Source organism: Vidua chalybeata, chromosome 16 (assembly GCF_026979565.1).
Source record: "Vidua chalybeata isolate OUT-0048 chromosome 16, bVidCha1 merged haplotype, whole genome shotgun sequence".
Classification (NCBI taxonomy): domain Eukaryota; kingdom Metazoa; phylum Chordata; class Aves; order Passeriformes; family Viduidae; genus Vidua; species Vidua chalybeata.
In genome coordinates this window covers 6,284,958-6,302,627 of record NC_071545.1, presented here as the reverse complement: position 1 = coordinate 6,302,627, position 17,670 = coordinate 6,284,958, and the positions used below count along the sequence as shown (strand labels likewise).

Sequence of the window (17,670 nt, the reverse complement as noted above, 5' to 3'; positions counted from 1 at the left end):
AAAAGAAAAAACTGAAGAACCACTCTACAGCCAGCTTTCCCAAAAGGTGGCCTGTTTCTTACAAAAATTTGGAAGTCATTATCTCAATTCATCCTCCAGATTCACATCTAAGCGACACCTCAACCACAGGAAGCAGAATTATGGCAGAAGAGGAAGGAGGATCATGTCCTTACTGCAACTGAAAGGTGCTGCAAGAGGCCTGCTTTACACAGCCTTGTGAGACATGGGGGTTTTGTCCTCCTAAGCATGGAGCATCCAACACTCAAAACTGAGAATAAGCATAAATGCTACAGAAAACTGATATGCTGTCGCACCTCCTACTTTATGAAAAAACCCTCCAACCTTAATAGCTATTTGTGCTGTCCTTCCCCCTAAAAATCTTAGTGAACTGTCAAGCAAGCTGTTCATTTGGCTCAGGATGGAAAGGGAATGGATGGGATGAGGTGACACAGCCTTAGATGATCAGGTATGCCCAGAAAAGTTGGGTTTTTTTCTTTTCAGACTACAATAATAGATGCCATTAAAGTAACAGGTATCCAGCTTCAAGACAGACCAGTTTTAAAGCTTTTGTAAGAAACAGCATGTGTTCAAGTGTACAGGAATCTGCAGAAAAGCCGAGAAGGCAATGTAGTGAATACAGAAGCTAAGGATTAATTATGGTTTTAATACACAGTGACCTTAAAAATATTTCCGTTTCAATATGATTCCAATTAGTCCTGGAAAAAAACAGAAAGCATAAACATAAGACAAAAGGGAAAAAAAAGGAAAAAAAGGAAAAGCAAAGTAGAGAATGGAATGGGTATCAGTAAGGTAACAGTGGATAACACTAAAATTACTGATTTTTTTTACCTTTCTGGTAAGATAACCCAAACAATGGTGCATTCTCACTCCAGAAACCACTCACGTGTACTTTCTGCTGAATTGGTGCTAAAGCTTCTTGCTTTGATAAAAATAAGATTTATAAGATGGTAAAAAAGTCTACTTTTAAATAAAAGAGACATCAGTGGTTATTTTTGAACTATAAGGACAGATTGAAAGTAACCCTACAGATTCTTTATCTGTCAAGAAGCTTTAGTGAGAATGTAGCAACTGATAACAGAGGAAGTGATGCAAGAATCACATGGAAAATGAACTGCTAAAACAATGAAACAACACATTTTTCTGAATTCCAAGCTAAACACTAACATTTCAGTAAGCACAGAACAGTGAGTTTCTGCTTTTTGAATCTAAACCATCTTAAAATGATATCAAATCTTCTTTGCCAAGAAACGTTTTTAATCTTACTTATACTGTAACATGAATAGTCACCCAAATTCAGGGTTCAGAAACCTGAGGCATTCTGGTAAGTAAAGTCTTATCAATCAATGGCATTCTGTTCAGATTGTTGTATGCAACACATTTCTATTTAACTTCTCAACCTGCACTTCATTTCTTAAATCATTCCTTCCCCTCTCCCAGTAGAGTATCAATGTCTTTTCTTAATACTTGCATTTACTGAAATGATGAAAGACATATATATTGTTTTGCTATGCTGGATGGTCCCCAAATCCTTCCCACATCCTTCCAGGTTGTAAGTTAATGTTAAACTGACTCCCTTAATGCCACAAACAAAAACTATTTGAAAAAAGTCTTCATTAGAAAAAAGTATCTGGAGTTAACAAGTCCAAATTTTCTACAAAAAAGACTCAAAAAAACATTAAGAAGAAAGATAAAAATATCAAAACCAGTAAGCAGAATATACTGCCCAGTATTTCAGTGGCAGCATTACAAGCGAGAAATACAAGATCAGAGCTCTCCTCTGCTTCCCTCCAGCTGTTATTTACTATTCCTAGAAGCCAGTCTCTCTCCTCTCAGGATGTCCTTAGTCACTGCCAGCCTCTCTTCCATCACTGTGGCACTGAATTCAGGGAACAGTGGCCAATTGCTGTTACCCAGGGGGGCACTACTGCCAAAATGACCAGAAAGCAAATCCCAACACACAAAGGGGTGGAGGAGGAAGAGTTCTGAACATTGTCTAGGGCGCACAAGAATGTCTGTCTTTAAGCAGGTACCAAGATAGGTACCAAGCTCTTGTTTCTAAAGAGTTTCACATACCCGGCATGTTTACAGATTAATTTCTCTACTTAATATCTGGAACTCCCCTTTATACTCGATGTAAAAATACTAACTGGCTTTCAAAAAACCCAAACTCCCAACACTTTGTTGCAGTTTGACTTTTGACTTTTGGATAGAAAGAAAAAGAAAACTTTTAATTTTTCCCTGGATAAAACTACCAGTCACTGAGATATGCTCTGCTCTTAAATATCAAAAGGTTATCACCTAATACTAGAAAATAGCACTTCTATTTATCTCTTCCCCAGCCTTGATGTATTTAAGCAAGAGTGTTCTGGCACAAAATATATGCCAGATCTGCAACAAAAGCAGGGGAATTTCTTAAAATGGTTCTGACCTTAATACTGAGTTCTAACAAACAGCCTTCCATACCTCCAAACTTATTGTACTTATTGAAAAAAAGGTGTAATTTTGCAAGTTTTGGGCTATTATTAGCTCTCTTTGGATGCAGAGCCTTAAACAGTTTTACATGTTTTTCAGCATTTCTTTAATGCTACAGAGATTATCATTACAGCAAAAAAAAAAACCCAACTAAAACACTCAGCTTGTTATATTAACTTATGTTAAGAAGGGTTATTGTGAAAGAAGTTAGAAAAGAACAGAAAAAGGAAAGAATGAATATCATCCACAGAGAAGTGTCCGAAGCTGTATAGCAACATACTGTGAAAGGATAACAAAAATACAAATTACAAGACATTAGGCAAAAAGTTGCAAATTAAATCTATAAAGATGAAAAAGGGTATTTATAAAATATTAGCAGAGTAAAGTATCGTCATGCTATGACAGTAACAAAAGAAAAGAAAATTAGATACAAGTTCAAACAGATTATATAACAAAGGTCATCTGGAGCATATTTCCATATTCTTTTGCATCTGCTCCTCCTCCTCAGGTAAGGAGAATCAAACAGTCCCTAAAGTCATCTGTCAGAATCTGATGACCACAGAAATATTAAGCTTGTGCCATCAGAGTCCAGGGACAGTCTTATGCTCAATGCCTGTCCATTCGACCTGTGCTATAAATAGATTTCTTGCTGCTGGCCAAGGACCTGCATTACTGTCCATTCAGGAGCCTGTGCTTACCAAATTTCACTACAGCCAGGGCTGCCCTGTGCAAATGAAGACATGGCTGCTTTGAAGCTGGAGGCTTGATAGCACAATTTCCACCTTTGGCACAAGTGCCCAGAGACATGGGAGAAGCTGCAGACAAGGCTTTCAGAAACAGCTCATTATTGCTTTACAGTTCTCCCACAACAAAACGTAGAGACAAATATTGCGATGCTTTCTTCAGTTTCCTACCTCACTGTCATTGCTGTCAGCATGGAAAGCAAATATGTTCTATTGATTGTTATGGGCTTGTGAAGGCTTATGGAGGAACCTGCCTGAGTGGGTATTGCGGGAGTTTCTGCTGCAGCTGCTGCTGGAAGGCCTAAACCCAGTGTCCACCGTGACTGTCAGCCTCCGACAGACTAAACACCCGCCGGCGTCCTTTCCTGCCAGACCTTACTAGAGGGAAACACAGCCAGAAATCATACAGAGGCTTCAACAATGACACAGGGAAGGGAAACTGGAATGGAGACAAAGGATAAATGTTAGAGCAGCAACAAGAGTAAGTGACAAGGACACACCCGTAACTGCTGGTATCTTGAATACAATCTGACACCACACCAAGAGCCTTCTAGTTTGGGAAATACTTCTGAAGCTGGAAGCATTCATTCTTTAGAAATAAATGAGTTTATATGGATTTAATGTTTCGCTTCCTATCGGAAAATGTTTGTAAGTTTGGGCTATGTCTGGCAGTACCAACAGCACTTACATCAAGGAGGGCTGGCAGGTATTTATTTGCATTACAATCTACTCACCTGCTTTAGATACTTTGAGAGAAGTTATTTACCACAAATTCTGGTGACACAGAATTATTCTCCTTTCCCCTGGCCATGAGTTATATGCGGTGCAGTACTGTGCAGGTGACAACACTTCAGACCATTCAGCCCTGCTATTCTCATACCCAACAATAGCATTTACATTTGGTTTATGATAAAGCCAAACACAGGGTTTGAAAAGATAACAGCAGTTCAGATGATGATGCTTGGTGCGTTGAAAGTTCCTAGAAAAGAAACTTTCTAAGAACAAAAGTACTTCCTCACCTAGTCAGAAAATTACTACAGTTTCACAGAACAGGAGGTCAAACCACATTTACTTTACTGATTATACAGGGAAGAGATAGAGATGGTTTCAATAGGAAGGCAGGCACTGCTCTTATAAGCTCTCCAAGCTTGATTAATCACCCTCTCCTTGGAATGGAAATTAAATTTTACAGACTGGAATCCAATATGTTCTGTGCAACAAGGTACAGCTCAGTACTGATTTTAGATCTTTTATCATCATTACCTGCCAAAAGCACAAAATGCAGCTTAAGTGGCACAGATCAGTGCCTTGTGAAGTCCTCATTATCTATTGCTCTGATGTAAACATTTTCTTATGTACTGAAGCCAATTGCTTTTAAAAAGTTAAGACAGCTTAAAAAGTAATAAAATACAGCACAGATGACATTAATACATTCATAATTCTGGAAGACTGCTAACTTACAGTAAGAGAGCTTCTATATCTAATCCCTGGCATATATGAAAATAAGCACTTTAAAAAGTGTACAGTTCCAGCAGGGTTAGCCAAAACATGACTGTATTCTAAGCTCTGAAACTTGATGACTAAAATCTGCCTAATGAGAACATTGCTAACTTATACATAGCAACATTTCAAAAGCACATGATAATGAAAAAAAAAAAGTAAATACAAAGAAGAAACAAACCTGATAGCAGCACTTGCAGAACATGATACTGATTTTTCTGTCTTGCTAAGCATTCTGCTTTCTTTAAAGGATGATTTCTGCTTTGTCAATTCTAAAGAACAATAATCTTGTAAAGGGCTAAGCTTAATCCCCAAACACTGCAAATGGGGGAGTTGCCAGCCTTTAAAATATCTGTGCCATAAAGCAGTATGATAACTACTAGGTAGGATAGCAAATAAACTTGGGAATCATAGGAGTTTATTTCACTCATGACAAAGCAACTGATGTAACACTGTGGGACTGTTTGGTGCAGGTATGAGTGATAACAAGTAAATTACTTTCACAAAATATTGACATAACATAACTTTTCCCTGTGACACATTTTTGAAAGCTCTTTTACTGTTTAATCATCAATATATCCTCTATGTTGTAACATTTTCTCTTAATTAACATGTAATTTCTCTTTATTTTGTTCTCATCTATCACTGTTTTATGTAAAAATTGGTGTCTATGTTCCAAATCTTATTTCCTGAAACAACTCTGTGAATATTTACAAGTATCATCTCAAATATATCGAACTCTGACCAGTTTAAATCTGTTGATAAACTGTAACTTAGGACACTATAATCACAAGTTCACAGTATAAAAAACTGTGTGGTTTAAGATGTTGCTCTTAAAGAAGGTAGTTGAGGTAGCTTCCTTGAAGCCCAGATAGGCATCTCCCCTCTGTCTAGTCTGGCCTTCTTGTCTGAAGTTCCTGAGCAACCCAGGATGCTTTTCATGCTCAACAGCTTGAGCAGGTGCCAGAACAAACAGGGGAGCAGGGAAGGAGGGGCAGAGAGGGGCACGCACGTTTGTGTGTGTGTGCTCAAAATGGAATGGGAAACGAGACAGAGTCAAATGTGACAGATGGCAGCAGCATTCAGGGGCTACCTTGGGACATAAAACAGATTTTGGTAACTGCTTGCTGCTCAGAGACTGGCTACTTCCTCCTCAAAGGAGCTACTTCACATCATGGAAGTCACTCTGCTGAGAAGCAGAAGAGGAAAGGCATTTTAGTTTCAACTCTCCCCAAGTGGTTAAGCTAAGGGAAAAGCACTGCTTTACACAGAAGTGGGTGAATACCAACAATTGTTTCCATATCCCAGCTGAGTGGTCAGTATGACCTGATATAACACAGACTGTGCTCATGGCTCTATCACCTACTTCAGCAGAGCTCTGATCATGCACAAGCCCATAGAATAGCCACCTGCACATGCCAAACAGACCCTCACTTTCACACCACGTCCCTGGCAAGTTTCCACTACAGATCACAATTACATGTAAGTACACAAAAGGGAGAATATTCAAACTCGCAGTAAACTGGTCAATCAGTTAATGCAGAGACACTGATGCCAAGAATGACACTATTGAATGGACACTGAGTATTGGCAAAAAGTGTCAAAAGAACTCTGGGGGTTGGGGAAAAGCCTTCTTACATTCACACCTCCCAAAAGAACTAGCTCCAGGGATTTCAGAATTCTCACTAGTCTGTAATAAGGACCTTGAGACACCATCAGACACCCAGCCATAGGTTTTAAACCTCTAGTTGTGTTCATTATTGCCTGCAGCTACACTAAGCAGTTTCATACAGACCAGGACAGCAGCTTTGAAGAATTATACACACTTATTGCTTTAGTCTGATTTTAGGAACAGTTTCTGTGCATTAATGAGATTCTTTTAGAAAGAAACTAAACTATAAGATATGCTGCAACTATGCACCAAATACACTTCCAACACTAATAGCAACATATTAGTCTGATCACTGGTCCTTTGAATAGCCACATACATAGCAGGGATTCTTGGTCCTAAAGGTCAAAGCAAATATGGTCCAGCAAAATCCCTAAGCCACATGCATGAACCTCAGGACCAACTGTGCATTATCCTACTACAACAAAATAACTGCTCATGCACATAAGGTCACTGTCTTCCCCTCTGTAACTGCCCTCTGAGGAGAAAAAAAGTCATCCCTGCAGCAGGTTAGTGCAAGTTCCTGATTTGGGACTGAAGCAGCTGCTGTACATTGTCAGGTTCATTTCCTCTGACTTGGCTGAAGGTGACTGTGCCCAGTGGTAGGGCACAGAAGTGGATCCTCACAGCTACATTTGCTAGAGCGTCACATAAAAAAAAAAAAAAATCAAAGCACACCCAAAGACAGTTTTCCTGCATGACACATGACATTTTGCACATACTTTATGATTAAGTCACAATGAAGGTCAAGGTGGGCAGCTCATGCAACCTAACTGGTGAAGTGCATACTGAAACCAGGCACTCCAAAATACTTTTCCTCTGGTTTTTTGTTTGGGTTTTTTTCATTATTTTTATTTTTGGGGGTGAGGAAGATAGGGAAAAGTTTGGGGTTTATTTTTTTTTTTTTTTTTTGCAAACCAATGTGCAGCCTCCTGTCATCAAGCTTTTTAAAATGCACGATAAACAAACAGAAGTTTATGTTACACAAATGCCAACACACTGTGTAAGTAAACTGCAATTTTGTTGACTACAGTCTGTGAGTTTACTTCAACAATTCACTATCTTTTTATACTTGATGAGTAATTGCATGTTCTGGATCTATGCCTTTTTTTATAAAAGCCAGATTATGTGTCCTTGAAAGACCTCAGTCTTAAACGAAGCATAGCCATGGTTGATATTTTTGTGAACTAGTTTGAATTGCTTATACCTACAGAAATAATACACATTCTTTATTTTCATTTCCTTTACCAGAGTTTTCTCTTAGCCACTCTTGGTAAGAACTTGTAGTTGCATTTCTCTTCCTGACTATAGAGGATTCAAATATAGCAAAGGATACTACATGAGCCTTTTTACACTGCTAAGGAGAAACATGTAATCAAATTAATGTTTTCTTGTAGTGCTAATGTAGCCTGAGAGTTCTGACAAATGACAGCACTTCTCTGTGCAATGACTACATATTACCTGGGCCATGAAGAGTCTGGGTAACAGCAATCACTTGCCAACAGAGAAAATAAAATTTTGAATAGATGGTATATAAAAAAACATTCTAAATTTTATTCTGAAATTACACATATTGCAGGACTATTTTGACTATATGTTAGTCTCTCAAGGTAACAGATGCTTTTTAATCTAGAGTCTGGGTGCTAGAATGCTTTAAATATTTATTGTGCCTTAACTTCATCAGCACTCTTTCATTACCCTTCCCAGCAGTATTTCTTGCAGGGAGACTCATTTTAAACATATAATGCACATTGGTCTGCTGATACTGTTCAGTGAAACCTAAAAACACTCAATATCTAACAACGTTGCATCATTTCCTGTAGGACTGCAACAGATTTTAGACATAGATGGGCCTTCCAAATAAAGGCAAAATGGCATATCTTAGAAGGGATGGCCAGAACAACCCTCTCAAGGAGTGATCAACATTGGAAGTGACCATTAAAATGAGGACTTGCTTGAAAAGGTCCTGAAAATCAAGTTACCTCTATTGTTTTATAACCAAAATGAGGTAGAGTAGGTCACTTCTAGCATGAAAGCATTTCAGGATGCACCCTTTGGGACCTCCTTGTCTAGTTCCCAGCCTGAGGCTTTGCCTCACATAATTTACACTCAGAACAGACACTGTTACAAGATTCTCTACAAATACTACATAAAAAGGAAGAATTATGCAACAAGAAGTTCCAGTTTAAGCATACCCACTAAATATACTGACCAATGCAAACACATGCAACCTACATTTGTGAAAGTTACAGTGTAAGTCTATTTCTATTGCCGCCTCTTCTGCACCAAATATTTCATATTTGGCCCATTGTTACAAGTTAACTTGAGGATCAGATAAACACACAAAAGCAAATGTCACCCAATCTTTCAAAAAAAGATGCTTCATGTGGAAATCAACTTATCCACTATGGTGGAAGGCTAACAGTTTACATTACAGATTTATTCAAAGCAATACTTCATTTAAAACAAACCACTGTCAAAAAAAAAAAAAAAAAACCATCTCTCAACATTCTAAACTGTTTGTGCTTAGGAGAGAAGTCAGACAAGCAGGACATTATTTTACCCGTACTTAAAGTCCCTACTGAAAGAAGCCAAGTATTTAGAGTTCCAGAAAGCTGAAGAGATCACTTCAATTTATACCACAATTTACTTTTAATTGGCTTAGTTGATTAAGTGATCTAAAACCATAAAGCCCTACTCTTTTAATCCAGTAACATAGTAACTTAATTTTACAATAAACTGCTCTATATCCCTTAGTGCCTAGGCTGAAGGTGGTGACTGAATACCTGCTGGGCTCTGAGCAGCAGAAGGAGTGGATGTCGAGCTTGCAGTCACTGAATCACAGCGCCCTGTACTGCCACTGCCACTGGAAGGGGATGGTGACGAGAGTGGGGATGGATTGTGCTGATTTATGCACTGGGCTACAGCAAAGCCTGCAAAACAGGACAGCAAAGTTTACAAGTTAAATATTATCTTGAAAGAGTTAAGGTATTGAACAAATTGGGAAAGGACAAAAGCAAATCCTGTATCAAGGTGATGCCAGCCTCATGTAGTGACCCAGAGAATGTGCCTCCTCCCACCTTCATCCTGGAAACCAGAAAGTCTGAATGTACCTTACTGAAAAAGGCTACAAGTGCTGATCAATTAATAAGGAAAGAGAGCTTAAGGGATTCAAAGCATTTTACAGCTTGGAGATTGCACAAACAGTCAAAACATCAAAACTCTTCAATTTTTGATATAGTCAATATATTCACAGGTCACAGACCTTAACATGATAAGGAAAATAATTGTCAAAACCAAACAAAAAAAACCTCTTGGATAGAAGACCTACATTTTTTACTGGACATAACTTCAGAAAATTTTAATCAATCACATCTAATGCTGGCATTGAATTTCATCCAGCCTCTCACAAACTAAACTTTTTCCAGTCTGAAGACTGGAAATGTCTATACAGTGTCTGACAGCACTTCTTAGAGTCATCTTGTGGCTTCTAGTGTAATACTTCTTCAATCTCTTTGCAGTGTAGCATCCTCTTCTTTCCTAACCACCTTGCCTTCATTCCTTTCTCCTTCTATAAGTACATACCTATAGCCACCTCTTCAGGTTTTGATAGCAAGCAGCTTTTCAGAAGTTGATCCACTTCTTACAGCAAAAGAAGTGTCACCATGGGCTGTAGGTCAGGTGAGGTACACCACTTTTCTGCTTCTGCAGCTCTCTTCCCTTTCTCCCATGGGAAACTACTAATGCAGGACTTTTTTTGGCAGTCCTGTGAATTACTGAAAGTAGCCACAATGTGGACTATAGAACACCTAACAACACTCTAGTTGCTACCTTCACTGAATATTCAACACTGAAAGGGAAAGTATCTGACAATCAGGTAAGACTGAAAACACACCACACACTCGTTATGCTTTTATATTGGGAATCTCCCATGGCAGTAGATGGATGATTCACTCAGAGAATCTCCTATATGGGGAAGGTGCTGGTGCCATACAAATCACAGCCACCCAAAACTCAGCTTAAATGGACAGGTTACAAAAAGCTCTGTAAGCTTTGAAACATAAATATGCCAAGTCAGGAAAATGCTATTAGCAGCAACATGCTGACAGGCTGTGCTACAAGTGAAAACAACAGTGATGAAAGCACAGAAGAAAGCTCACAAACATCTGTGAGCTTTAACACCTGTTAATAATCTGACTTTATCTCCAGTCCCACCTCCTACCTCCCACACTTACCCAAGAACTAGACTCAAAACCACCTGCAGAAACACAATGCTATCTGAATTTCTGTAGCACTGCAGCATAGTTTTAGATAGGTATCTAAAGGTCACTTTTACCAAGTTAAATTACAATTCATTATGTTCAAGATGGACACCACTTGAAAGAACTAAATCACTACCAAGGCAGAAGAGATCTCTTTCAGTGAAAAACAAAATAGTAAGGAGCTAATTATCCTATAAATGTAAATAAATCCATGCATTTTATTTCAGAAACCAAACTGATTGATCTTCTACAATCATTTAGGTAAGTTAAACTGAGGTTATACATAGTGACGCCTGACAGTCTGCAAAAAGTTAACCACAAACTGAACCACCTCAAATGTGAAAGACTTCCACGTGTATCACTGGCCCTGAGTGCTATAGTTTTTAATCACAGAAAATGTACATTAGATTTTTCATACACAGTTCATAGTTTGAAATACCAGTTAGGATGGGGAAAACAAGGAATAACCAGTGGACTAGCAACCACAGAATTGAGGCAAAGCCAGTTAATATGAATGAAATTAAGAACAGTTCCTAAAGCCACTGGTATAGAAGAGCTTACATCAAGATATTTAGCTTCCCTTACAGTGCTGGTAAAAGCCGCACCCATCCGAAGCATTCTATATCCACAAACAGTTTGCAATTCAAGGGAGAAGAAACCTTCCACCCTTACCAGAACAGCAGAAAACAGCAAACAAGGTCTCCCATGACTATCATAGGGAAAGCTGGCCTGATTTAGCAGGATTGACAGCCCAAAGCTCCTGCAAAACAGCACTCATGGATTCATGTCTTTGGGAGCATTTGCTTCAAAATGACCTCAATGTATTTTCTCTCCCCAAACAACTGCAAAGGAAGAATTTTAAGTGTGCTAACAGAAGCTAATTTAGGTAGGAGGGAAAGGTAAGCCTAAATCATTCAAAATACTGTAACTGGGAAACTACTGACCAAGAAAAAAATTCTAAGGAAACTCCTACAGGAAATACTTGCAAAGAAAATGTGAGCAGAATTAATCATAGCTACAAAATAACAGGAGGTTCATCTGATGATGACAGGAATATTAGTTCATACTACACAAAGGGTTCCAAACCTATGGATGATATTTTCCCTTCAGACTTTAAAATGAAGAAGGTTACAGCTTGCTTGCCATACTAATGTTAACAAGTTTTTCTCCTATTTTTTTCCCCTCAAAACCTTATCATCATCTACTAAGACATTAACAATGGATAAAATAGTAAGAGAAATCTATTGATTCCTTTTGCTTTTCAAAATAAATTTACTTAGTAGGTAAGCAACCACACTTGTTAAAATATTTAGACGTACCTTTTGCTGGAAATCGTTAACATTTCCCTTAAGACACGCCGGGCATATAAATCTCAGAATAGAGCTGATACTTGAAACTAATTCTTAAGTTTGCTTGAAGAGGAAGTCATTATTTATTTACTTTCAATAGAAGATCTTTGTTCACAGGGCCCCTACCAAATCTGCTGGTTTCTTTGAAAACAGTGTAATTCTATATTTACATAGATTGCTTCACAAGTACAATACATTCCTACATAGCTAATACATGGTGAACAGTCCAGCCAGTTACACTGTCCCTAAAATGCTCTAACATTCTAGCAAAGGCCAGTAACTTAAAATAGACCTTGGAGTATACTCATAGCCATGACTTCATGATGATAAAATTGATCAAGTGAGGGATGTTGCTTACGTTGTTTTCTGCTGAGAACTGTCCAGTCCAGCAGGAGATAATCACAGCATGTCCCTGCACTTGGATAACCTGCACTTTTCACTGTGTTCAGGGGATGTTCTGAAGCATTGTCTGTGACATTCTCATCACCCTTCACTTGTCTTGCACAAAATCCAGTTTTAAGCTATAATAATCCTCACCCTCTTTCTCCCAGACACCAAGATTTTAACTTTGGACTGTGGAACAATGAAGGAAAATGAAGCCCAGTTTGACAACAATAAGGGAACACAGAAGGTAACTGCAGGATCTCTAGTGACACATGCAGAGCTTTATGTAGGCACTATGAGAGAAACTGAACCAGGCAACTGTAATGAGTGTTCTCAAAAATTCTAAATTCATTGACAATAGGAGTCAGGAAACGGATTCAATAGCTGTATCACAGTTCACAGACGGAAATTGGCAAGAGTAATGAAAACATTTATATGATTGTTAATTTTTTAAAAACCACGCTGGATATACAGCACTGACAGCCAACGCAGTCCTAACAGAAGTAGTAATTAGTCTTCTAAAAATGTTGCCAGAAAAACAGCTCTGCTTTAAATCTAAAAAGAATATCATCACCAAGGGAAAGCATAATTTGATACTTAAAAGTACAACCAAATTAACTGACTGTGCGAGCTCTGCAGAATTCAAAAAACAGTTGGAGCTGTAGCAGTAAGAAATGAATACATGAAGCCAGTAATTTAACTGCAACTTGTTTGATAATTTTTTTCAAAGTCACAAAATTCTCCTCTTGAAGTAAAAATCACTGCAAGCCTGATTAAGGGATAAGCACTAAGAGATTCTTATAAAAAACACTAGGAACATGGAAACCTTATTCATTCCTCAGCAAAGATAAGAGAATAAACCCACATTTGACACTGGTTTTGTAATCAGATGTAAACCAGGATATTAATCCATTTTTATGATACTACTACCTGTCATAAAATGCATTTCAAAGATGCTGTACTTGAAATACTTCATGTTCTGTGCCTCATTTCTTATGCTTTGTGTCAAGTAAAAGCTTCAAAATACTTTTCCCTCTGGATCTGCAAGTGGAAGTCTTTATTTCCTGGATTCAAATAAAGTATGTGGTTGCTTGAACAAACTACTATGTTGCATCATCCCAAATATCCCCCTTCAAATTAGTAAATGAAGTCATTAGTTAGGAAAACAAGTGCACTCTCCTTAGAGAAAACTGAAACAGTAACACTGGACTCTTTACAACCACACCTCTTCCATGGAAGTCAGGTCAAATAAGGAAAACACTACCCTCACACAACATATACTTGTCTTTGAAACACCTGACTGACAATACCCATGGTTTTATAATTTCTGTTCCCCAGTCAGGACTCAGGTAACTGAGCTCCAATTTAGTCTTAAAGCAGTAAAACATCTGCGTTCTAAGTAATTTGAGTTCTGCATATTTGAATTCTGAATCACATTTAAAGAGAAATGCTGAGTTCTGTGAAATGACTGGCAGCAAATAGTAATGAGACCTTTTGTATAATACAGCACAATTAAGTACTTTCAAGCAGTATGAGATTTCCCTTTAAAATGACTCAACCCAAAAGGAAAAATGTCACCATCTGGAAAAGAATTTCTGCAGAGAAGTCAATTTGTGAAACAGACAATAGGAAGACAAAAAAGCAAAGAGCTCATTTATTTAGAATCATTCCTTTAATCCCAGTTTTAAACTAATGTTTTAGGAGTAGCTGTGGCCCTTTTCTGTCTTGCTCACTCTGAGGGAAACAAGGCAATGCACAGCATTCCAGCTGTTTTCACAATCCAGCATGGAAACATTCATAACCAAATTAAGGAGGAAATATTCACAACTGACTGGGACTGGTCGTAGAATCTAAATGGAAGGTGCTGGGCTGCAGCTCCAGAGCTGTGCCCAAAACCCATAACTTCAGTTGAAGGCTGAACAGGAAGATCCAGATGTGTTGCATTAATACTGAGTATGGAAAGCATGATATAAACTAACTTGATTTGTAAGGAAGGCAAGATATTAAGACATCTGGGGAAAGTGCCATGGAAGTATTGCTCACAGCATACCCAGAATACACACCCAGGTATTACTTGTTTCTCTCAGAGTAAATTTTGCCATAAGCCTCATCCTGAAGTTGTGTTTTCAGGAACACATCACAATAAGCTTTCTACTGCTTGTACAAGTTACAGTACAGTTTCTGCAGGTAGAAATCACAAAGCAAAACCTGCTTGTTAATGAATGCTAATCTTACCTGGGACTTTGTCAACAGATGCAAAGACAGAGCGCTGCACTGTCGGGTCACTGCTCCCACGCCGGGACTGGTCATAGAATCTAAATGGGAGGTGCTGGGCTGCAGCTCCAGAGCTGTGTCCAAAACCCATAACTTCAGTTGAAGGCTGAACAGGAAGATCCAGGAGAGCTATGTTTAATCACAATTGATAGTTTTTGTTACTCAAATACATAAAAGGAAAAGGAGGTGACAAGAAAATTGATAGTTTGCTCAGGACCTAAACAAGATTTTAACATAATTTGCTTTCATTTGCCTCTTAATTATGGTTACAAATGTACTGACAAACTAAAGAGTCAATTCTTCTGGCAACCTTTTCTACATTGCTGTCCACACCACATTCACACTAGGGAAACCTCAAAATATAGTGGAGAAGAAAAAACCCCAGGATTACAGGAAGTCCCTCGCACTAAAAAAACCCATAGGAGTTATTAACAATAAAAAAAACCCTTTGTTTTTCCCTGCAGAAATAAAGTAATTCGTTAGTTACAACGGAACAACGCAGAAAGCTATTTAAAGAGACAATCTGCTTAAAAATGGAAAATAAATGCCTTTGCATTACATTCAACCTAAAATTTTTAATATCAAGTAGATTGTGTCAAACTTGCTTCAAATTTTTTTACATGCAGCAAGGCATAAAAGTGTGACATATCCACTTTATAAACTCAAAATTAAATATGAAACTAAATCTATTCCTTTGAAACTCAGCCCTGGTTTAGAGCGTTCTGGGGCCCACCACTCCTCAGTGTGCCTCAGGCTGACATTACAGAGTGACTTGCAATGACAGCCAAGTCTTGTCTCCCAGAATCATTCCAGGACAACCACTCACCTGCTATTCTCTGCATTTTGGTGCGCCGAGCCTGGATGCGGCCTTTGGCCAGGCGCTGCTTGGCGATGATGCAGCGAATGTGATCCGCAAAAATAAACGTGGCCTGGAGGATGGGGAAGGGCTTTGAATGAGGGCTTGAGGCAGGCTTGTGAATGGTTATGTTCAGGGCTCTGCTGTCATCCTCTACTCCAGTCACCTGCATATCCTAAAGAGAAGCACAATGCAAATAGTTAAATACAAAGTAAGCCTTTCTAAACTACAGGTTAAATATTAACATTGACAGAAAATACTATGAGAATGTTCCATTGAAACTCTTACTAAAACAGTTTCCAAGTTAAAAAACCATAATAAAACCAAACCAGACTCTGCAAGTTGTGCAACTTGGATTTACTTCTTCAGAAATCAGTATTCATAGAGATTGAGTTAAATTATTTGAGCACAGCAAATTTTCAGGAAATACAAACAGCAGTGATTAAGGCAAGAAAGAGACAAATGAGACAAATTTCCTTAGATAAGCACAGATCATTTCAAAATTCCAGCCTGTCACCTTCTCTACCTGTGTAGGAAAAGCAGAACTCTAAGTGAGTTCATTTATGTGCTACTTGAGTAAAGTGCTTGGAACACAATCCTACTGGATGTGACTTCAGTGTTCAAATGAGCACAGCTCATTTCTTCACAGTATGTTAAGAAGTTACCCCATCTGCAATTTTGTCTCTGGTTACCTACATAAACTTCTTCAGAAAATCAGAAATGTTTTAAAAGGCAGGAAGCAGAAAAAAGACTAGTGACCAAAGAAACAAGGAAGCATGGTACAGAGCTTAAAATATAAGCTAATACTGGTATTACTATTTATCCAACATAAAATGTAGATTTTTCAGCTCAGAAAAGCTGGCTACCCAAACTACAACTTCCCTTACCTGCAGAAGGCCTGCAAACTTAACCACTCCCCATCCGAGTCTGGCAATATCTGGTTCAACCAAACTCATCTGGTAAATATCCACAGCCAGGAATCTTTGAACTTGGCCCCCATCCTTTGTTACAACTGTACAAGCAATCAGATCACTGTTATCTAAAGGAAGAAGGAAGGAAGGAAAGAAGGAAAAAGGTTACATAACACTGAAGTTGAAGATTCTGTGGGTATTTTACATAACAGAAAATGTTAACAAATAAAAATATACCAACTTTGACAACACATGGTTAAAGCTTCTATTCATATTTTTAACAGATACTTTAACTTCCCTCTCATTGTTACATAGAAGGGGCAAGAGATTTTAACAACAGTGGTTCAGACATGCAAGTTAAATATAAGATGGGTACTATATGCTCTTTCCTTTCTCTTACCACCTTCCTTACCTTCCAGAAAAAAACTCCCTTCATCCCAGGGGTGAAATTGCAACAGTGCCGATTTCTCTCACTACATGAAGTCTCAAGAAGTCTTGTTAACAACCACAGCCAGACCCAACACCACTGTGGGCCACTACTTCTACCTTGTTATAAACTTTGTCTCCTGACACAAGCTACTTTTGTACAGGTCTGAAACCTATGCTGGCTCTTGGACACACCTGAATTTCAAGATTATTTGGACTCTTCAGGTAAATTGTAGCAGTGTTTCGACAATGTTTGTTAAATGAGGTGACATTTTTTCCTTTAACCATGTATCTCATTCACTTATATTGAACAAACATGCCCTCTCTTACTCCAGAAAGCCCTCCAACAAACCCCAGAATACATTCTCCGCTATTTCCTCAGTGCCCCGATCCAGGTCAAACCCATTTATTCATGAAAAGGGACTAAATCACCATCGTTACACCAGCTGAAATGTACCAAGCAGCCCTTAAACTGGCAGTGCCAACCCCTAACAGAGCTCTGCTAACTCTACTAAGAGTTGATTTTTCCTTTGCTTCATACTGATACTTTCATTCATATATTTGATGCACACAGGTCTTTTCCTCTCTCTCATCTAGTACAACTTACAGCAGTAAAATGTTGTGAAGGCTATACAAAACAGTAGAACTTATTTACTCATCCAAACATCTAAACGAGCATTTAACAGCATTTTTCATACCAGAAATATTTGCAGGATAAACTACAAGTGGAAGTCTACAGCTCATCACAGTGGCAGGTCATACAACTATAGACAACAGGCATAAATTATGGTCAGGAGGTGGAA

General features: G+C 38.4%; 1 protein-coding gene across 8 annotated transcripts in view; it reads right to left on the bottom strand.

Annotated features, from left to right (window-relative positions):
• The window catches only part of CLEC16A (C-type lectin domain containing 16A), a 110,470-nt gene that overhangs the window by 54,617 nt on the left and 38,183 nt on the right, over window positions 1–17,670 (bottom strand). For 4 of the 8 annotated variants that reach the window (XR_008433793.1, XR_008433794.1, XM_053957967.1 and 1 more), the window contains exons 19-22: window positions 16,418–16,569; window positions 15,501–15,705; window positions 14,636–14,803; window positions 9,192–9,338 (exon numbers count right to left, since the gene is read on the bottom strand). Coding sequence is in view for 6 of the 8 variants with exons in the window: in XM_053957967.1 (XP_053813942.1) it covers window positions 9,192–9,338; window positions 14,636–14,803; window positions 15,501–15,705; window positions 16,418–16,569 (672 nt within the window). In the remaining 2 variants the exon portion in view is untranslated. Of the gene's footprint in view, window positions 1–677; window positions 717–3,490; window positions 3,615–9,191; window positions 9,339–14,635; window positions 14,804–15,500; window positions 15,706–16,417; window positions 16,570–17,670 lie in introns of those variants that run through there. The other 4 variants (XM_053957962.1, XM_053957966.1, XM_053957963.1 and 1 more) reach the window with 4 other exon arrangements.